Below are 21,446 nucleotides of genomic sequence, written 5' to 3'. Positions count from 1 at the left end.
CTTTAACCCCTAAATGTTTGCTGATTAATCTTAATCGTCGAGTAATCAGTACATAAAAGGGTTTACGTTCTCAACATTCGAATTTGAAAATCGCGCTCTTTTTAGTTCCTCGGTTTTCGCGTTAGGTGACGCTACCAGTGAGTCATCGACAAAATGGCCGCCAACAGGTGTCAAGAGTATTTGTAGTAAACGTAAACTAAGTGAAAACGTGCATTTTGTTAGCGATCGAGGGTTTTTCGCGTTGCACTTTGCAAAACAAGAGTCCGACAAAGTGACCCTCGATACGCAGAAACCGATCGAATATTTTTCTATCACTTTTTTGTCGAATCTGATCGCGAGTGGCTGCGACACGAGCAAGCGAAGCGTGTATAACACAAAGGAAAGCGTGTGTGGAGCTGTCAAAGGGTTCTTATGTTGATTCGTTCACTCTCATAAGCGTTGATGAATGTCTGAGAGTGACGCATACGATTCTGCGGACGAATACACGAGCCTGATGGACGGTCACGTTGCGGAATCCCGCACGGATGATCTGGGCTTGGTCACTGGTCGGAAGAGACGTTCGCGTATCAATAACGAAGAGGTAAATTTATCTTGTTGAAGTTCTATGTTCCTCTGAAATGTAAAAAAAAATACTTGACCACGTAGAACAAGGTCCATTCTCTCAAAACAATTTGCAGGTAGAGAATGGTGTTCCCGATGTGCATGTTCAGACACCAGGCGCATCAAACAATGCCAGCTCTGGTAGAAGGGGACCACCCGGTACCAGTGGTCAAAACAGATCGAGAAACTATAGGGATGAAGAGGAGGAAGAATTAAAATATGGAGCTGCACATGTCATTAAATTATTTGTGCCTGTATCTCTTTGTATGTTAGTTGTAGTTGCCACAATTAGTTCTATCAATTTTTACACCACCAAAGGATTGTACTTGTAAGTACTCTTTATTTAAGGATCTATAAAGAATAAGAACATTGTTATACACGAAACATTTCTTTCAGAGTGTATACTCCATTTCATGAAGACAGTCCTGACACAAGTACCAAAGCTTGGCAGGCAATTGCCAACTCCTTGATACTAATAAGTGTCATTGTTGTTATGACTATGATACTTATTGTATTATACAAATACAAATTTTACAAAGTAATCCATGGGTGGTTGATAATAAGTTCCTTGATGCTGCTATCTATGTTTTCTGTTCTTTATTGGGAGTGAGTACACACGTTTTATTATAAGATGAACTCAGTTCCTATGTGATTCAAACCTAAAACTCGTTGCAGGCAAGTATTAAAAGCTTACAACATTCCAATGGATCTCTTCACGTTAGGTATAATTTTATGGAACTTTGGAGTAGTTGGAATGATATGTATACACTGGCAAGGCCCATTGCAGTTGCAACAAGCATACCTTATTTTCATTTCTGCTCTCATGGCTCTTGTCTTCATCAAGTATTTGCCGGAATGGACGTCATGGGTCGTATTGGGCGTTATCAGTATTTGGGGTAAGATAGATACAATGGTCCAACAAAATTGTTTTGAATAAACAGTTGATCAATTAATAATTACAAATGATCCTTGCTTCTACAGATTTAATCGCTGTACTAACACCAAAGGGACCTCTAAGGATACTCGTGGAAACTGCTCAGGAACGGAATGAATCCATTTTTCCTGCCCTGATCTATTCATCCACTGTCATGTATACAGCCACAATGACTTATGCAGGCTACGTGCAGGCAGCAACGATGACTGGCAGCGATTCCGCTACTGGCGATAATGCGGCATGCTCGATGCCCGATCAAGCAGACAATCAAAATAATCCTGCATCCGGAGATCCAGAGGAAGGCGGGTTTACTCCCGAGTGGGTAGAATCCCACGGTAACTGATCAAATAATAGTAATAATGTTTTTATTGTACCAAGATTATACTCAAACAAGTTCCATTGCTAGGTGATAGGGTAGCGAGAAGAGCTCAAGAGGTACGCGAAAACACTTCATCGCTGACTGAAAGCTCGAGGCAACCAGATAGTCGAGTTGTTCAAGAATCCCGAAGACAAGTGGCTTTCGTCGAAGAAGAACGGGGAGTTAAATTAGGTCTTGGGGACTTTATATTTTACAGCGTTTTGGTTGGAAAAGCTTCCAGCTATGGCGATTGGAATACAACGTTGGCTTGTTTCGTTGCCATTCTCATTGTAAGTATTCGTCATCCCTATCTTATCTCTCGGGAAATAAGAATTTTATTTTCAATATTTTGTATTTCCAGGGACTTTGTTTGACGCTCTTGCTGTTGGCTATATTTAAGAAAGCGTTGCCAGCGTTACCGATATCCATTACTTTTGGTTTAACATTTTATTTCGCCACCAGGGTAATCGTTGCGCCGTTTGCGGATAGCTTAGCCAGCGAGCAAGTGTTCATTTAATTATAGGTATGGTAAACATAACATTATTTACTATAATTTATTACAAAAAGATAGTGCCTACGTATTCTCACTTATGATCGTGTCTAGATTTTATATTCCGTTCAAATTCTCTTTTCCTACTTGTCGTTTCCATAATCGTCCCTTGACATGGTACAAATCGACATGTACCATGCTCTACGTGAACCAGATGATCTAGTATTTTTTAATAACCGAACATTCGTTAAACAACTTCGTTGGACAGGGATCCACTGTCACAGAAATGCTCAATACAGAAGTTTACATTTGTAAAATCGATGAGAGAAATAATAAATGACGATTGTATTTATCTGCTGTAAGTGGGGAACAGCGTTAGACATCCTTGACAATTTTTCGTTTTTAATTCTCGTTACTTTCTCGTCGTCTTGTCCGTTGTATAGGGAATTTGAATAACATACTTTCAAAATAAATAAATTCCACGATGGTTGCGAGAGTCGAAATAAATAAATTATCAGAGTTTGCTCTTACCGATCGTTACAGAATTTTGGAAGTGAGGTTATGTTGGTTCGAAATAATAGAATCGATCGAGCTATGACTATTTACTGTATCTTCTTACATTTAGAGAACATAGATCGCGTAGATCAAGTATAAAAAAAAGCAGTTGATATCATTCTTTCGGAAATCGTATGAAACATGAGGTACAATGTTCGTCTAAACAATTTGCTAAAATATACAGACCTCGCGGCTACGAGCTACTAGTACGACTAAACCATCCATCCAGGACAATTCATCGGGGTTTGAAGTCAGTTTAATACACAGCCATGGAATAAGTATCGTTCACCATAATCACAAGTTGAATATTTACTTCGATGACGATGCTGCGTATTGCTAAGTGTTTCATTTGCTTTTTAATATCAAACAATAGGAATCAGATGTCGAATACAATAATGTCGTTAATACTCCCGATTAGTTAGAATTCAAGGCAAAATGATCTGGCCGTGCAATAGATAAATGCGATTATTTTTTTTGTTTCGTTTAGTATATATAGAATTCTTGGACTTGGAAAGCGTACACCGCGTTAAAAAGGTAAAAATCTTTGATTCTTGCGAAGCAGCTTTACTATCAGAGATGGCCAACATTTTATTCGATTAAATAATTATGCACGTATGTTTGAGGTGGTTTTCTTATTAATGGGCTGATTAGCCTTATCAAAAGACTCGGATTCGGAAAGATTGAAAATATGCATTTTTAGTTATTCGAAGTTTCGATCTAGAAAATTTGCCCATCTCTGTTTGCAATGGTGGTTAAACATTTTGCCGAGAATAATCGATAATATTAAAGTTAGCGTCGATTAATATAAATTTTTCTCATTGCCAAAGCATTGCATAACGTCAACTTTAACATTGCTGTTCGTGTATGTGTACGTGTGTGTGTGTGTGTTTTCATACAAACTTTGCCTCGAAACGCAGTGTATACATATACAATATATATATTATATATAACTCCCCGGAACCGGAAGAACTTCAACAGCGATATGATATTCTTTGCACTTCGTAAAATTATGATCATTCAATAAGTTTCATTTATTAACTACGCGCTAGGAGGAAGTTCATTTTTTTCAATATAATCCAGTCGACTCTCTCCGACGGTGTGTAAAAGACGCGGTCCGACGAAAAAATAAACGCGATCATTTTATGAAATCTAATTATTATCACGAGCATAATCACGCCCGATGTACGTTTATGGTCATCGTGGTTGTGCGCACAACAAATCATTCCGTAATTCGCGCGTATCTCATATAACAATACTGGTCTAGCTAACATACCATCAGTGATCGATGGCTTCAAACAAAGAAATCAATAATTCCGTGAGGAATCGAAGCGTGAGAAAGGTACACTTTGAAATTGCATGATGCATCTAAAGATGGGTAAAATTCTTATCTAGATAAAAATTTCGAATACCGAATATACAATAAACTTTGAATTTCGTTTATAGAATTAAATGCTTCACAAGATGCTAATCAAACTAAACGTCGCTAACATTCTATTATCTATTATTCGAATAAAATTTTACCCATCTCTGCTTCTAACAAGGGAGAAAAACATTAGGAAAATATCTGCAACCCGTAACGATTTGGTCTGGGAATCCCATCTACGTTGAAAATACTCCTCGAGACTCGGTCAGATCTTGCTCATTTCTCAAATACGAATCGTGATACCTTTTACTAACGCTAAGAACGAACAGATATTAAATATGCGATATTACATCAGTCTTATAAACGATAAACTTTTGGAAACGTATTTTGGTAAAATATAGAATTAATAATCGTCGCAAAAAGTGGTAACTATACTTTGCTAATATTTTTCCCACTTTAGGTTCATCTCCAGTCCGCTCTCATAAAAAAATACAACGAATTATTAAACATTTCCCGCTCGAGTTTGTTTCGCTCTTCGGGGGAACCGATTCGTTTAACTCGTCCCGTACTTACTGCTCTCGAATGTTCCCCGTCTGAAGAACGAACTAAATTCCAGCAATGATTGCTTATCTATGTTGCTTAAGTTGCCGTTGTACTTATAAAGAGGTTCGCAGTGTGGCAATTCTGAGCAGACTTGTATCAGTCGTCGCAAATATTCCTCTAATCGTTTCCTACGTTGTCGCGCTACTACCTCGTACCTTGGAAAAACTTGTCGAGGTGGGAAGCGTATCGCTGCTACCTACAAAAAGAAAATTACCACAATGACGTAGATAATTTGGAACTCACCGAGTCACCAAGTGGAACGTTAGTTACCTTGCTACCATATTTCTGTCGCATGGAGATGTACAATTCCCGGAATCTTCTGTATCTACGCAGAAGCGTCCAACTATCGTCTTGAGCTACAACACGCACTTCGTACTCGTAATGGCTAGACGTTCCTGCTCCGCGTATCACGTAGGAAGGTATACTGACGATCATGTTAATTACATTGTCGCAGTCGGTGTCGTTCGCTATCAAAGACGGCAGGGATCTAGTGATTGTCAAGGAGTACGGACTGCTCAATCGGTCCCCTCGGTTCTGACTCTGAAGCGATTTAATTAAGATTACATGTGTGTTCCTTTTTCTTGGTTTCAGGGACGATAGGGCGAGCATTACCGTTAGATAAACTGTCGAGTATCCTCTACCAGAAGATATCCTAGGAGCAACTGATTCCGACAAACCCTCGTCGTCGTTGGTATTAGGCCTGTTGTTCCTTTGAATTGGAGATCGCGTTGTGGACATGGTTAACAGAGTAGCTGTGTTATTCATAACTTCTAAATCGCGACATGTGTTCGACTCTACAGTCTGCACACGGTCGTCATGGTCCTGCAGCCTGTCGTCGCTGCACTGCGACATAGAATGTCTGAGATTCTTTCGCTCATCTTCCAAGAGCGACACCTCCAATTCGATCTGCTGCTTCTGGAGCTCCTGCAGAATCATTATCTGCCTGTTCAGGTCTTCTTTCGAGGGAGTGCTAGTCTCTAGGCACCTCATCACCATCATTCGTTGACGAGCGATTCTTTGGTTAAGACGTTTCATCGCTGGATTCCGTTGCACCGGTGACTCCAACGAGTCTTCAGGAATTTCCATTCCCGTGATGGAGTCCGTTGAAGATTTCGGTGCACTGCCGTTACACTTCTCTGGCTCCGTGACACATTCCACCGAAGACTTTCTGTTTACTACAATTTATAAATCAGTTTACATGGACCCGGGTAAGGAAGGACGAAGTTTGTCAGTCATTCGACTAAGCATTTCGTTTTAGATCCTTAGGTATTCTTTAGCGGATCTAATACGAAACGTCTCCAATGATCAACATACTTTTCGTTTACATTCAACAAGTTTGTACCTTTCGTTTCAGGCAATCTCGTCTTATCGTTCTCCAAGTAAACTTTTGGGGAAGTGTCCAGTTGCTTGTCTGGTTCTTGTTCATCGTCCAGCGAGGATTCAAAGCGTTTCGTGTTAGGATCTTCGAAGAGAATGCGAGGCTCTGGAGAGTCAGCCGCAGCTGTATGAAAAGTATCTGCGGTATCGACGGAACTTGGAAGATTTTGTGGCAGTATGTTCATTGCAGAGGCTATTTGAAGTTTTCTATTACACGGGTCCAGGAACGATTGGCTCTCTCCGTTGGACACGATATCGTCGCCACTCAGGGACTGGTCGTCCAGTGACGCGGGTAGAGCTCGTTTCAAATTCAACGAAAGACTCTGTTTCCGTCGTAGGATCTCCTGAAGCTGCTCCTGGGTGCGCTTTGCTAGAAGCAATTTTTTCTCCGTGTTTCCTTCACCTTCCAGCTGGTAAAACATTTCGCATTACTCGTATACGTTCTGGATACATTTATCGTATTCACATATCTTATAACTGCAGAAGCAGTTCACTTACTTCGAGGTTAAATATGTGCTTTTGCTTCCTAGCTATCTCCATCAGCTCTTCCTCCATTTTATCTACCTTGCTTTGGTGTTCGTTTAGGGACTTCACTTTGTTTTGCAACTCGGTTTCCAAGACGGCCAATTCTTTCTTCTAAAAAAGAAAAGAAAACATCAATTCTCAACGCTTTATTATTCTAAAGTGTAGAGTCGGTCACGAGACTTGTGTTTGATGTTATAGTTTCCGATAGTGCAGAGACCTAGGATAGTTCTGATTTACCCGAATCAAAATTAGCACAGCGAATTTGCTCCCAGAATTTACTTACGTGATGATTAACAAGCTCTCGCATCGCGTCAACGCATTTATCATCGTTCAAACTCGACCAGGATTCTGGCAAGCTGCCGTCGCTGCCGGCACCGTCGTCCGTCTGAAATGGTAGATCATTCTCTCTGAACTTAGGAACTGCGAAAACGCTTCCGGTACAATAATTTCACGTGATCGTAACAAAGAAGAAGAAAAAAAAAAAAATAAAAAAATAAACGAATAATCATGGACACGATGCAGAGGTTCGCGTTGCGTGCGATTACTTTCGCAATAGGTGCTTCCCTACGAGACTACGGGTGCCGCGAAATATCGAATTTCCTTTCTCTAAATCTTACCTTCTCCCACCATTGATGGAATCTTTGCGTGCGTTCGTGATTGTTCATGAACTCTTGGAATTGACGATGCTTGGACTGCAATGTTGTGCGCAGAGAGGCAACTTCCCTACATAAACTTTCTACCTGGTACCACACACACACACATATCGATGCATTAACAAAAAAAAAAAAGGATAACTGAAAAAGTATAGTTAAGATGCCGTTTCATACCGTCGAGCTCAACTAAAATGAAATTAGGTAAAAACAAAAAAGAAAGAAAAAAGAAAACAATCAAACGGTTACGAGTTAATATTCAAAGGGATATGATTAAAAAATAATGAAAGCATTCTACTTTTGTATGCATCAGTAATACACAAGGGTTTACATGATTTCATTACAGATCGATTCATACGAGTGTTCATCGAGAAGTAAATCTACCGGATAGTCGACTGATAAATGAAAAGAAATAAATTAGAATTGGGTATTAACAAAAGTAATCGCGATACGTTACCTTGAGAACTTAGTTAGTTTCATTAATCCCTGCGGTTAGCGCTCGTGACGCGGTAGACGCGTGCATGAGCCCCATAGTATTGTTAACAAGATACGCTGGGTTTGTTAATCGGGAGCGTTAATTCGACCATTCGAGTGTGTTACTTAACGTGTACGTAAGAAACAGAACAGAGAGTGTGCGTGCAACGTTTCGTGGAAGATCGAAGGCCAATTTTCGTAAGAAAAATTTATTAATCAACAAGTATCGGTATAACAACAGTTTCTTTCTTTTTATCTCTTCTCGCATAACAAACCCATAGACAGTATTCTAAAAAAAAAAAAAAAACAAGCCCAGATATGTACATAACTTTGTTTCTCTCTCTTTCTCTCTTCACCTTAACATCGTCTACTTAAGGTACTTAATGGTAATAACATTCCGCGGAATGCCATTTGTCCGGCAATATCTTGTCAACACTGGCACAGTTCGTTTCGGTGGCTTATTTAGCTTTCTATCTAAATCGCTAGAAAGACAGGCATTAAACTCTAAGCGACTATATTGTCTCTGTGAAATAGGCGCATCGTTTGAGGGAAAAAAAAAGAACCCGTAGCAAGTACCTGCACGTAGAAACGAAGGATACAAATGAAATATATATAAATATATACATATTATGGACAAATATTGCCCTGTTAACAATTTATACACATTATATATGTTACAATTCAGGAAGAAACCCTGACGCAATGTTGGTTCAGAGCACCTTAAAGTCTTTAGTAATTTTCTAGTGTCTACGTCAGTGGTTCTTCGCCTTTCTTTTTTTTTTCAAGCTCAGCGTAGTTTTAAAGATCCTTAGTCTTTTTACAATAAAACTTAGCACGGTTCTTAATCTCGAATGATTATAATAGAAAAAAGTTTAATAATAGGCTGGCTGGTATAAATTCGATAACAGGCACCTATCGTTCAGTTCGAGTACTAATTAATCCATGGACGTATAAGATTCTTGTTTGAAAGATTTTAAAAAAAAAAGAAAAAAAAAAGAAAAAGAAAAAGGAATGCACGCCAGGTGCTGGTTTTGGACTAAATTTTGCCCTTTATCGAATCGTAGCAAGTTTTAAGAACTATGTCAAGTAAAAATTCGTTAGATCTGTTGTTAGATATTCGAAACACAGTGGTTAAGAATTACTGGTCTATATTATAACGATATCCGTCAACGACGATGTTCGAGTAGAATTCTTGATCGAACGCTTGACATCGGCGGCCTCGTGTTCGAATAGCACGTGGAACGCGACAAACGAGTCTTCCCGGCGATACTTTAACACGGGGTCACATATTTAACGGGCAAACGTGCGAGTAGATGATGATGTTGCCAGACAAGCAAATAAGGACACCGAGAGCAATAAGGACGAGGTAGAATTGATACTTGATCGATATTACATTCAAGTCCGGGGACGGCGCGTCCGTGTCACTTACTTGCGTCATTTCGTCCCGTCGCTCTTGCTCCAGGATGTTACGGCGCGCACGCAACTCGCGTTGCCGTGATTCGAGAGCGGCTATCGCGTCCGCCCACTCTTTCCATTGGGCGCCCCATTCGCGTTCCAATTCACGTTGCGCGCCTTTCAGGGCCTCCCTTCTGGCGGCCCATCTCTCTTCTCGTTCCTCCTGTTCCCTCTGCGTACAACAACAGTCGAAATAGAGCTCGTTAATTTACAATTTTCATTCCAAACATTCTAAAGTTAAAAGATCGTATAATTGTAAGGCAGATTCTCGAGTCCACTACTTTTAAATTAGCCAGTACACGATAGAGTAAGATAGCGCCAACCTCACGAACCTTGAAGTCCTCCTTTTCCTTGATAAGGGCAGCCTTCTGCTGTTCCAGTTCCTCGAGCGCGCGGAGGTCTTCGCTCGAATTTAAAAGGTTATCGCTAGAGGACGAGGCATGCAAATCCGAGACACTCCAACTCAAGAGGGACAATCTTGAAAGATTGACGACCGTCGATTGTAAGTTACCGTTACCCGTTCCACCTTCCTTTCTTAGCTTGGCCGCCTCTACTGGATCGTTGTACCGGAACATATTGTTCCTGCCCAGTAGAATAATACAGCCTTGCGAGAGGCGCGTGGGTTTATCTACTTGCGCTGTGTTGATCCAGCAGTGCGAAGAAAGGGGATGAAGGGTTGCTACGCCGCTGTCTAACTCTACCACGCAGTGCTCTGGTTCGACGTCGCCACCGGTCAATACGATATCCTGTGTCGTGCAATTGTGTTTTAGCACCATACTTCACAAAACTTTCGTTCGAAATTACTGCAGACTAGATAAGTATCTTTGTATCACCTGCGTGGTTGCCGCTTCTTCCGTTCCCACTAACGTCCTTCCCTCTTTCAGATGGTACAGCGTGACGCCAGTGCTGAGAAGATCGTCATCGATTCCTACCAAGTGAGGCATTTCCGAATCCAGGACCACGCCAACGCCACTCTTCCGAAGACCCAATGCTTTCTGCTCTTGAAGAATCTGCTGCGTTTCCCGCCACTTTTCCGTCCACTCCTCCGTCAGCACCTTCTCCTGCTCCTGCTTCTCGTGAATCTGAGCCAATAACATCTGCGGTGGCCTCTCGATGCTCTGAAATATTAAGTATAGGTAAGAAATTTTATGCGAAACTTGAAGATGGTAAGAGATCTCCGTAAGAGATCGTCTACTTGCCATATCTTTCCCAATAAGAGACTTGAGCTTCAGGATCTCCTCCCTGAGTTCCCTGATCAACTTGACGTTCGGGTCTTCGTTGATGGTTGGCTTATTGATGATGTTCTTGGCTCGATTGGCGTACCTGAGCGTGCTGAGGGTCTCGCCATAGTTGCAATCCGCTGGGCTAATAGCAGCGATCATTATAGTCTTCGAGTTGCCACCGAGCGAGTCCTTCAGCAGCCATGTAAGCACGCTGTCGCGGTAAGGTATAAAGACGCTCTTCTTGGAAGAAGAAGAAGACGTGTCGCTCGCGGAACTGACCTCCGCGAGCGCCGATATCACAGAACCTAAAGTCACCAGGGACTTGTTGATGTGGGCACCTTCTTTCAGTCGTTGTCCAGTGGCTCCCGTAGCGTTAGCACGCTCGCTGAACAAACGAATACAGGTGTAATCATAAATCTTCGATCGCGCTAGTCTCCTTCGTTTAAGTATTCCGTATTCGACCAGAAAGTACCAAAGAGCCTCGACGTAGATACGAGAAATTAGGATTCTTTTTTTTTTTAAATTTGCTGACGATTTGGGAATAATTGTTATCTAGAGTCTGGCATCTTTGGCATTTTCACTGTACGATTGTCTTCAGTTGTCTCGGCTACCTTCCGGCCAAGTCGACAAGATGCACCTTGGAAACGGTCTCTGATGGCATGTTGCCCTCGGAGAGTCCAGCTTGCACGAACGTTATCGTAAAGATCGCGTGACTCCTACTGCTCACATCGTTCATGTTTGTGCTAGCGGTAGTTCTGTGCGTGTTGCCTCTCACCATGCATTCCTGCAACAAAACAAACACCTTGAAGGGCCTGTCTAGTTTGTAGATAAAACGAATCGATCTCTGTTTACATTTTCTCAAGTAAGTAATATCTTTAGAAGATATCTTTAGAAGAGTTGAAATTCAAAGGGTTATTTAGAGTTGTACAGTAGGCGTGACACGTTGGAAAGGAGTGAGAGTTAGAGAGGTCAAGGTTCGTTTACCTGGATGTCCGAATAATCGTACACGAGGTGGCTGGACAGGTCTTGGACGTAAGGGCCCCTCTTAGGATGCTCCCGCACCCTGAGGGAATGAGACTGTGACTGGTCCAGTCTTAGCAAGTCTCTCACTCTCTCATTGTGTATTTCCAGGAAGGATACCTCGGTTCTATACGACGCTCCGCTCTCTTTCCCCGCGGCCATTCTAGCGAACAGCGTTTTGCAGATCCGTGGTATCAATCCTTGAGCCTCCTGCGACGTTGGAGATCGAATTAAAGACGGTACTTGGGCTAAACCTCCAAAATAAGTAATACAATATCTTTTTTTTTTCTTATAAATATTTTTTTTTTTTTTTTGCCGTAAAGATCAAATTCAAGGGGTGCAGAGTTTGAGAACCGGTGTCTTGAAATACCGAATCGCTGATTTCAGCAGGGGTGGCCTTCTAATTATTTTCAGCGCTATAACGCGTAACGCGTCGCAACGAAACGAGGACGAAGGAATTCTTGCAAAACGCGAGTACGATTGAAATATTACCGGCGTGCCCATCATCGTAAAGGTCTTCCCAGACCCTGTCTGGCCGTAGGCAAAGACGCAGGCATTGTAGCCCTCGAAGGCACTTTCTATTACATCCGTACCAAGATCAAAGAAAACCTGGAAAACAGAAGGAAGCAATTAACATTCTTCTCCCCGATACAACGATACGTAAACGTTCTAGTTGGGTCACGAAAAACGTGTCTTATCGCGTTACAGCCGAAGCACGCCGCGCCATACGTGTACTAAGTGCGTCCATTGGCGCAGCAATTTTAATAGCGACACACGTAGAAGTATTTTAACGAGACGCCAAACGAATCGGCGGTCAGCGGTACATAGAAGCGAAATAATCGCGTGCATTATTCTCGATGAAACAACGTTGATTGAAAAAAAAAAAAAACAGTGATCTTTTTAATCTGTAGGTGTTTGTCAACACCTGACGAGGGCCAAATATCGCGTTCAACCTTATTTCTCGAGCACTCGCGTGCCAAATAAAACTGAGATTACTAAACTTTAATTAGTTGGTAATTTTAGATAGCGTATTAAATTTGTTGATCTAACGAGAACCGGAATAGTTGTAGCTGATACGTCGTCGTTGTAGAGATTTAAAATACCGATAGTTATAGAAGATAGTATAGAAGAACGCATAATTTCAGATAGATCGCAGTTCTTACGACAATGGTTACTATACAGGTACACGCATGCCTTCTATTTTAATTCTGATCGTGGCTCATCGTCAAAAAGCAGCCGAATACGATCTTGCGAGTGGATCGATTCATCTAGCGTGGTTATATGTTATTGAATTTATAGAAATCGATACAGTTACTATATACAACGTAGACAAACAGAATAATAAACACCTCTTCCTGGGACGCATAGTTGTCGTCGTTCGGGTCATAGGACCAGTAGGAGTGATCGAACGTGAAGTCTTTGTATTTCTCCCTGTCGATTTCTCTGCAGCTGCCCGGTGTCTGGAAACAATAGAAAGCTTTCAGACGACACTAGGATAGATCGGAAATATAAGATAAACAGCGTAGAGGTTCTTGGAGAAAGAAAGAAATCTGTGATAGAATAACAGGTATCGGAAGGCTCGAAACCCAGTTTATTGACACTGACTCTACCGTTTTACCAATTGAGCCAATCTACGGTAGTGACAGATTCTTTCTCCCTGAGTACGATATTCGTAATATACTAGGTGACGTGATCTTGAAAAGCAGGAAATAATATTTTGAAATATCCGATGATTTGAATTTCTTTCGGAATATTAACAACCACGAAAACCGCACGAGATGACGCAATCTTCTTCAGGGAGAAGAGTCATGACACGAAATTGTTCATTTATCAACTATGTTGTCATCGCGAAGCCGTGATTTATTGCTTCTAAAGGCGTGATTAATTGCGTCAAAAGTCGTGACATTGTGTCACGCGGAAACAGACCTTTACGCCATTGCTCGAATCGTAGATATTGGCGAAATTGTTTACGTATAACAAACATAGGTTTCGAAGCGTTAACGGTTACTATGTTTAGATAACGAATGTTCCAGTGTAATAATTTATTTCTACTCGTGTCGGATAAGACATCGTTGGTTAATTCGATAAGGTTAGTACGCGAGGGAGAAAAACGTAAATCGCAAGTGGCTGGTAAAACTAAGCCGTTATGTCACGTGTACATTGGTTAGGTTGCATCCCACATAGCATAATCGCACACTATCGGGAGCTATTCGCCGTATTGCATAACAAAGCGAACGGGCAATTAAAAAGTAAAACTCCTTATGTTTACCCATCATGCAACCTACAATAAGCGCGAGAATCTAAGGTGAGGATCATTATCGTTCGAGGATCGCGTTCAGTGTACTTTATGCTACAGGAAATTCAAAGTTCTCAAGCCAATCTCTTATGAGATCATATGGTAGAGATTATGTTTAAAAGAATAATAAGGGTATCTTGAATCCTTGCGGTGGCATAAAGTGCATCGAGTTTACGCTTCATAACAGATGTTTACGGAAATCCATGACATAGAAAGATCGAAAAAACGTTGTGTATACGGGACTTCTGGTAAACCTGTTTTACCACGCCATCGATAAAACGGAAAATCAGAGTCCTGCCATGATTACAGAGGATAAAGACAGGGATCAGTCACGAACCAGTGACGGGCAAAACTCTAGGCTTCGAATAAATTTGAAGTTTTGAAGTTTGAAGTGCAAATGTGTTTGTCTCGTTTCCTTCTTTGGAAAATGTTCAAAAGAGAAAACGAGACAAACACATCGACAAACTTCAGATTTATTCGAAGCCTAGGGTTTTGCCCATCTCTGACATGAACAATGGAAAAGTGATGGTCGATTTTATTTTGTCAGGTGAAATTTTATTTTCTCAGAAACTCGGGAAAAGTCGAAGAAGAAGTTGAATAAATTTTTCATCGATGACGTGTAGTATAATTCGTTTGAAAGCATTTTAGGAATTCTGTTAGCCGCGATTCCTCTGTAAATAAATCGTAGATTTCGTTTCGCGTAAAACGTAGGTTAGTTGCGATAGGATTGGTCAGCGGGACGGAAAGCGGACTCGTCCGGGATTGGTCCAGCAACGATTTTTCCACTTTCTCCGATCGGATGACTCGCCCGCTCGCTATCTTGCCCGTGAGATCTCGGTCAGAGATTTCGCTCGACAAGCATGTATATCAATGACGTAACGAGAAACAACAAATAATCTCAGCTGGAAAAGAAGATTCCGCACCGAGGAACAATGTCGCGGTCGATAAAGGCACGTTTTCACGTGACACGAATCCACGACTTCGTTTTTATGTCATGACAATGCGACATTCGAGTTGACAAATGTCGTCACGCTCTGACAAATGAAAAGGGGCCTTTAGACGTGTTCGATTCTGCCAGTAATATCGATTCTAGGATCGACTAGGATCATCTTTGAATCGATACAAGGTAGAAATTAGTCTGAAAATCAAGCGGTGAATCAATTACGCGTTCGTGATGAATTTAAAGTGAGTTTTGCAAACGATCGATTACATAGTATTCGTCGACCATAATATTGTCTGTCTTTGAAAACACGCGTTCTACTGGAACGGACATTCCCTGCAATTGGCAGTTACCGTCCGGCAACGATGCTTAACGAAGGATAAATAACCCCGGTGTACTTTCCAATAATTTTTTAGGAATGTCCGAAGTGAGAAGGTAGAAATACTTGTAAAAATAAAGAACGCGACACACGCGACATTTGGAGAGCTAGAGGAACGAATCAAGGATCGATTCTTCAAGAAATCAATGAGTTCCTGGAAAATCGAGACAGAATCGAACATCCCAAGTTCAGTCGGGCAGAAATTACGACATGGTTTTGTGCGCGAAGCGTTTCAGACAGCGTGGCGGTCAACGGTAGTTCGGACAAACAAAAAAAAAAAAAAATATATATTAAAAATCATGCCGCAGCGTAGAAATCTTTTTAGAAAGTTCGTTCGCGATCATTAAGGACGAAGCTCGAGATTGGCAGGAGTTGGCTCGTCGCGGATGGCGCGCGAGAAGTATACACGTTACAAAGGAAGCGTTTAACCTTAATAAGCAACGGTTTTGTGCAATGTCGAAAGGACGACTTTTGAACGGTTACGATACCTTCGTGTTGAATATGCGTGTTTTCTTGCCGTCCATTTGCACGATCATCTTCGCATTCATCGCCAGCTCCCTGGAAAATCGACAGATTCACGCACATTGCTAGAATCCGGCACTTTGTATTTTTCTTAATCTTTCCTCGAACCGCGAAACTCGGGAACGAAGGTTTCCAAAGGTTCGATACGAAGGATGCACGCAGGGCAGACGAGGTAAACGATCTTATCAGGTTATCAGAGACATATCTCGGGGCGTTTCGACAGGAAAGAAAGTACTCTTATCATTGATAAAATAATACGGTTATCGTACTTTCAAACAGGAAGGCTAGAAAACAAAAATGGCAAATAAAAATGAACGTGACTTTTTTTGTCTCAAAGGGAAGCCAAGCCCCTCCCCTCGTATCCGCCACTGTACCCGATCGTAGCTTATCATACAAACAAAAAGGGGTCACTTCTACGTAAGTAGAAACAAATCGAATTCGTAAACGTTATTCTGAATCCAATTAATTCTAATTTTTAAAGTTCCTGCACTCGACTTGCGTACCGCGATAATATTGCCAGATAAACAAAGTATTACGGCTTGTTTAACGGAAATTAAATTGCACAGGGGTGTTGTTATGAATACCGTCGGCCCTGGGCACACGGTAACGTTAGATACAGGACCGAATGACAGCAGGTGGCAGAATCTTGTCGCACGATAATCGTGTCACACTAGGGTTGTTCGAAAGCACACGATTGATCGTTCGACGAAACTCGAATTCTCGTTGAAAACGTATCGAAAACACTGTCGTCCGCGTTTTTTAGCCGAGGCGAGACGTTTGATGTAATGGTGTCGTTAGCATGATCCAAGAAAAAAAAAAAAACGACCTTCCCAGCGAGATCGGACTATCGGAATCGCGAAACGTCGAGGAAACGTAACGGATTGTTGTTGGCTCGTAGACACGCACCTTTTGTTAAAGGGACGAACCCTCACGGCTACCTTCACCGAAGCCATCACTGCATAGAGCGCATGGACTGCTCAGGGGACGGTGCACCGTGTGTCTACCTCACTTTTACTCGTATCCGTTTTCGGCTCGCGTTACGCGAAAACGTAGTTCCTCGCGACGCTACACGGACAGCACATCGTCGACGGGCTACGCCGTGCTACGAAACGTCGTCGTCGTCGCACCTCGCGCACGACGTCCAACATCGTCCTTAACGCGCTCTCGACAGATGGACGACTGCTCGCCGAGCTGCAGTACCCAAGAGAAAAAATTGCTTGTACCGCGCATGCGCGTACGCGCCGGGATCCCTAATTTCAAGTGATCCGTACGTTTGTTCGTTCGTTCTTCGTGACGACGAGTAGAGAACGCGACGGGAAAAAGAAAAAATCCGCTGACGCGCAGTATACCATTTTACGAATTCAGCGTTCCTTCAACTTTATTTATTTATTCGTGAAACGAGTACGTAAGCGTACATGTGCATACACGCACATGCCTCAACCGTAGGTAACTTGAATCTATTAGGTATGTTTTTTCGGGGATCCAGGTCCCCCTTCACTTCCGGTTCGGAAGTTATCAATCATTCTTTATCCGAACTACGTCAACGTGAATAAAAGTATCTTTTAATAAGAGACACAGTTGATAGACGCGAAAGTTTCCAGTCACGTAGCGCTGTTGGCTAGTAAAATGTATTTTTAGACAGCCGGTGGTAGCGGGCTCTTTCATTAACGCGACTGCGCTTGTTTACGCGCGTTAAGCAAAAAGTATCAATGGTCACCCACGCGAATTCGTTTCGAAAAGCAGTAGGCGCCGAATTTAGCGCACGGTGGCGATAGAATCGCGCCAAGAAGGGAGAGCCAGACCATGTTTATGCCGTTGGCCGCAGACCCCGCCGGTTCTGCACAAGACAAATTACGCGCAGCCTACAAGAGAGTTGTCGGACCCGTTTCTGGCAGGTAGCTGAATCGCAGCGAGCTCGACACCCCGGATAAATACATTGTACACCGGTGCAGCACGTTTCCTCCTTTTACGAGTAGCGCCAAAAATTGTCGAAAGGTCCGTTGACCCTCGAGCGATACGTCAGCAACGCTCAGCGCCGTCTATCATAAATTTTCTAATTCGCGATGACAGCGGGCAGGTGGCCATGGTCCTAGCTCGTGTCCTGGATCCGTGCCCACTGTTGATGCGTAATCTCCAGCTGGATACATAACAAAACGACGCGAATTCCCCGTACAACCGCTGTTACGCGCTAGAGAAACCGCAAAGCATTTGATTTAGCTCCGTCGGTTTGCTGCGTGGGTGGCTCGCCTTCTCCGTTCACTCTCCACTACTGCTTTACCGCCAACTGATCTCGTAGGTGACGTCACGCGTTCCGTAGGAGGGGAATACAAAACCTGTTCGGTCGTCCCTTTCTCCTTTAGGCTGTTTCCGTTACCGACTCGCTCTATTCGCTTCTTTCGTCCCTCTTTCTCCACTTCTTTCTATTCGCCTAGAGTTCCGTTTCTTTTTCCCGTGTTTTCTGCTCGTCGTCACGAACAACGAGCAAATGTGCAGATCACTTTACATTAGGATCCTCGACCGTGCACGCAGGCGCGACACGCAATTTTACTTTCCAGTTGTTATTGAATTCAATAAAGAAAAAGTATTGGCATCGGTTGAAGTTCGACCTTTGTCCCCAAATTTACATTTCTCGATGCTTCGATTGTACTCGATAATTATGCAATACTTGGTCAAGAAGATTAGATAATAAATTCTGCTCGTCACAGTCTTCTATTGATTTTTATAATTATTTATATTAATTAGATCTGTTCGATCTCGATATCGTGCAGGGAATAAGTACTCTTTCCTTTCGAGCATTCGATGACCGACCCCTTGAACACTTTTCAAGGTGATCCAAAGTCATTGACATTGGCGAGCCCGTTAACATGGTAAACATTGTGTATCTACTTTATTTTTTACGTCACTCTGCATATCTTAACGGACTCCCCGATTGCAAATGAAATTTCAAAACGCTTTATTCCAAACACAATTAAATTACCATGTTACAATATATTTTATGGATTATGCAAATAAGCTCGATTTGATAACGAGCTATTAATTAGCCTCAGTCGGGGTAATTATGAGACCAACGATATCGAGAAGTGCGGGGAATCGTAAAACGAGAACCTTGAAAAGCCAAGTTATACGATATTCTCGATACATAATGATTCATAGTCGATCGGACTGACGTAACCTCATGACTACACTACGAGACTGCTGTTACAGAAAAACGTGCCGAACTGTTTCATTCTGATTAGGCAGAGACTTCCCGTGAAACCAAATACGGCTTCGCGATCGCCACTTGCCATTCTCGTCTTCTCGATCATTGTTATTCATGCACACGATCGCGTTTACATGTGACGAAAAAATGTATAAATACGTCGAGATGATATGGCTAAAATGTAACTGTTGTGTTCCATACATCGGTTACTCGTAATGTCATCGTTCTTGCGATTTAGTATGTTCATAGTTTTTGTTGTTAATATTGCTGTTGCACCTACACGAACCTAAAGGACGGAAAACAATTATATCTAGTCATATCATGATCATAATATCGTCGTCAGACATCTTACTTTGTCCAACAAATGGCGCCATCTGTTCAAAATGCGGGAAATATAAACGTATACAGAGTATACACTCTCCTTCGAGTCTTATCTAAACGAGAGTTGAACGGTAATTATTCTATACTTTTGTAATAATGCTTCTGTAATAATCTCGTTAGTTGATAATCGCATTTTAACGTACTTTTATTTATCTTCGAACTGTATTCGGTTCAACATCGAATATAATTTCATCCTATAATTCTATTATAATTTTAATTTTTATTCGACTAATAAGTAACAGAATGTAGTTTAGTTTCTATTTATTATTTGAAAGATTCATCTAGATCGTAATTACCGCGTTTAAGATTTAGCAGGTGCTGACACTCCGTTGCCCGTCGAATTACTCGGCCAAGTTCGGTCGTGGTCGGTAAGGAAGGGGAACGCGCACGGTGGTTAAAACAGGCGGAGTGGTGGGGTTACCGGCAGCACGGTGGCGCGACCAATCAGGATTAGTTCGCATGGAGCGCGAGCCCGTAACCGCAGCGGAGCGTCAGTCGGGTGGCAACTGTCGAGCATGTGCGTCGTTCCTCGTGCATCTTAGTCGCGTTTTCAATCGCACACAGTACGATATATTGCATGTACACCCCGGTACGCGAACAAACGGCAGACAGTTCGCGAACATGTGATTTTGACGGAGAGTACAGTTTGTTGACGCTCGTAACCGCGTGCGTGACAAGTGAAGGTTTCCCTGGCCGGATATATCGTTACCCCACAGCAGCCTCGTTCGAGGGGTTGGAGAATAATGTTCTGAGCCGCGAGCCACGCACATCATGGTTGCTAAGCACTTCACGCAGGGTAAGTTTCTAACCGTTCTCTACATCGATGCTTAACTTCCCGTGTACGGGAGCTTTTGCTGTGTCATATAGAAAATACTGTAATACGCGGACAATTATTATTATTATTAAAGTGAGAAATCAGTAGGGAACACGCACATAACGACCATGGTGCATCGATGGTGTACGGTGGGTGGTGCAACTAGACGTGACAATAATAATAATACAAAAGAAATTAATGTTTCCTGGTGGATCGATGCTCGAATATTCGAAATTGTACATCCTTTCCCCACCGTGATACGCAACCCTCGTAAGAAAATTTTTCTCGTGTTCGTACAAATCATAATAATAATAGGAGTAGAAAGATGGAGTAGTTTTTCTCGTTATTGCCATTATATCCTCGAACATTGCCGACATGTTTGGTTGGCTAGGAAAAAGTAATCGAGTACAGTCATGTTTCCTCGTTCCTTTTGATCGATTGTTTCGGACATTTTCTATGGGAAAAGTACGATACCAAACTCGAGTGATTTATTCGCTCGGTGTTTCGAATAACAGCGTCGATAGAAAATTCTGGGAGAGTGTACTGTATACGATATACGTTACTCGCAGGATACCGTACTCGAACGTTTCGTAGAATGTTTGCCGAGAATTTGTTAGACGATACAGTAGCTGGATCAGACGAATTAATTAACGTGTGTATATGAGGTCACTTTGACGACGTTTTAGAGTAAAGCTTGTCAATCGGGGCGGAGTAGCATTGACCGATTGTTCTAGGGGATAAGCCAGAGCTTGCGTGAGGCCGATGTCAAGTTCGTGGTGGGCTTTTAAACCGTTCGTTCGATGCCTCCCATCGATCTACGCACGGTGTAATCTTGCTCTCGCGTGCACCTTTCGAGCATTTTTTTCTGCACGCGTATTTTTTCTGCACGAGCCATGGGGACCGAGACAAATAAATGGATTGAATTCTTGGACGCGCTGCGCCAGGTGACTTACCCTATGGTCTCTCCTTTTGCACCTGGCCGGCTCTCTCGACTATTCAAACGAATTATTGCGTACGGAACTTCGCGTTTACTAGTAAAATGTCACAGGCTGTCACTTTCTACTTGGAATGAAATTTCCGCGAAAAATCAAATTAGGTGTCGATTCGCTAAATTTCGAGGCTTGTTATTCGTGGCACCCTTTTAATTTCCATCGCGACACCTGGTGGCACCTGAACACGCGACAATCTTCGACGTAATTACGAGTCGGGTTACTCGGGCATGCACGGTACGATGAAAATGTCATTAATAATATTTCAAAGGCCGATTAACGAAGGTGGCGTTCGCTGA

At 42.3% G+C, this 21,446-nt stretch overlaps 3 protein-coding genes and 1 long non-coding RNA gene across 10 annotated transcripts in view; 3 read left to right on the top strand and 1 right to left on the bottom strand.

The window, feature by feature from the left end:
• The first annotated feature begins 138 nt into the window (after positions 1–138).
• Positions 139–5,632, top strand: LOC128893873 (presenilin-1). 2 transcript variants are annotated; one of them, XM_054155172.1, is made up of 8 exons: positions 139–580; positions 678–928; positions 997–1,206; positions 1,276–1,496; positions 1,582–1,869; positions 1,941–2,182; positions 2,254–2,415; positions 5,495–5,632. In XM_054155172.1, the coding sequence occupies exons 1-7, from the start codon at positions 446–448 to the stop codon at positions 2,407–2,409; spliced, it is 1,503 nt and encodes a 500-aa protein (XP_054011147.1). In that variant the 5' UTR covers positions 139–445; the 3' UTR covers positions 2,410–2,415; positions 5,495–5,632. The 2 variants fall into 2 exon arrangements, with proteins under 2 accessions (XP_054011147.1, XP_054011145.1); XM_054155170.1 differs by lacking the exon at positions 5,495–5,632 and having other exon boundaries at positions 2,254–2,483.
• LOC128893871 (kinesin-like protein Klp98A) lies at positions 2,970–16,972 on the bottom strand. Of its 3 annotated transcripts, none has more exons than XM_054155166.1 (17): positions 16,671–16,972; positions 15,731–15,800; positions 12,977–13,087; positions 12,120–12,236; positions 11,592–11,837; positions 11,219–11,391; positions 10,584–10,992; positions 10,218–10,502; positions 9,708–10,130; positions 9,359–9,556; positions 7,423–7,545; positions 7,089–7,190; positions 6,779–6,916; positions 6,246–6,690; positions 5,516–6,078; positions 5,174–5,443; positions 2,970–5,099 (listed from the first exon to the last, which is right to left on the bottom strand). In XM_054155166.1, exons 1-17 carry the CDS (start codon positions 16,715–16,717, stop codon positions 4,854–4,856), a joined length of 3,966 nt encoding a protein of 1,321 aa, XP_054011141.1. In that variant the 5' UTR covers positions 16,718–16,972; the 3' UTR covers positions 2,970–4,853. The 3 variants fall into 3 exon arrangements, with proteins under 3 accessions (XP_054011141.1, XP_054011142.1, XP_054011143.1); XM_054155167.1 differs by having other exon boundaries at positions 9,717–10,130; positions 16,671–16,955; XM_054155168.1 differs by lacking the exon at positions 7,423–7,545 and having other exon boundaries at positions 16,671–16,955.
• Positions 10,379–12,236, top strand: LOC128893874 (uncharacterized). Its single transcript, XR_008461417.1, has 3 exons — positions 10,379–10,520; positions 11,739–11,866; positions 11,951–12,236. It is a non-coding gene; the product is annotated as an uncharacterized LOC128893874 (long non-coding RNA).
• A 2,859-nt stretch (positions 16,973–19,831) lies between the features above and the next one.
• The window catches only part of LOC128893867 (myosin-I heavy chain), a 40,289-nt gene continuing 38,674 nt past the window's right edge, over positions 19,832–21,446 (top strand). For all 4 annotated transcript variants that reach the window (XM_054155154.1, XM_054155153.1, XM_054155152.1 and 1 more), the window contains exon 1: positions 19,832–20,140. In XM_054155154.1, coding sequence (XP_054011129.1) covers positions 20,116–20,140 — 25 coding nt within the window. In that variant the 5' untranslated portion in view covers positions 19,832–20,115. The remainder of the gene's footprint in view (positions 20,141–21,446) is intronic.

Source organism: Hylaeus anthracinus, unplaced genomic scaffold, assembly GCF_026225885.1.
Source record: "Hylaeus anthracinus isolate JK02 unplaced genomic scaffold, UHH_iyHylAnth1.0_haploid 3, whole genome shotgun sequence".
NCBI classification, from domain to species: domain Eukaryota; kingdom Metazoa; phylum Arthropoda; class Insecta; order Hymenoptera; family Colletidae; genus Hylaeus; species Hylaeus anthracinus.
Note: the sequence above shows the minus strand (reverse complement) of the source record. Positions and strands in the feature narration are given on the sequence as shown.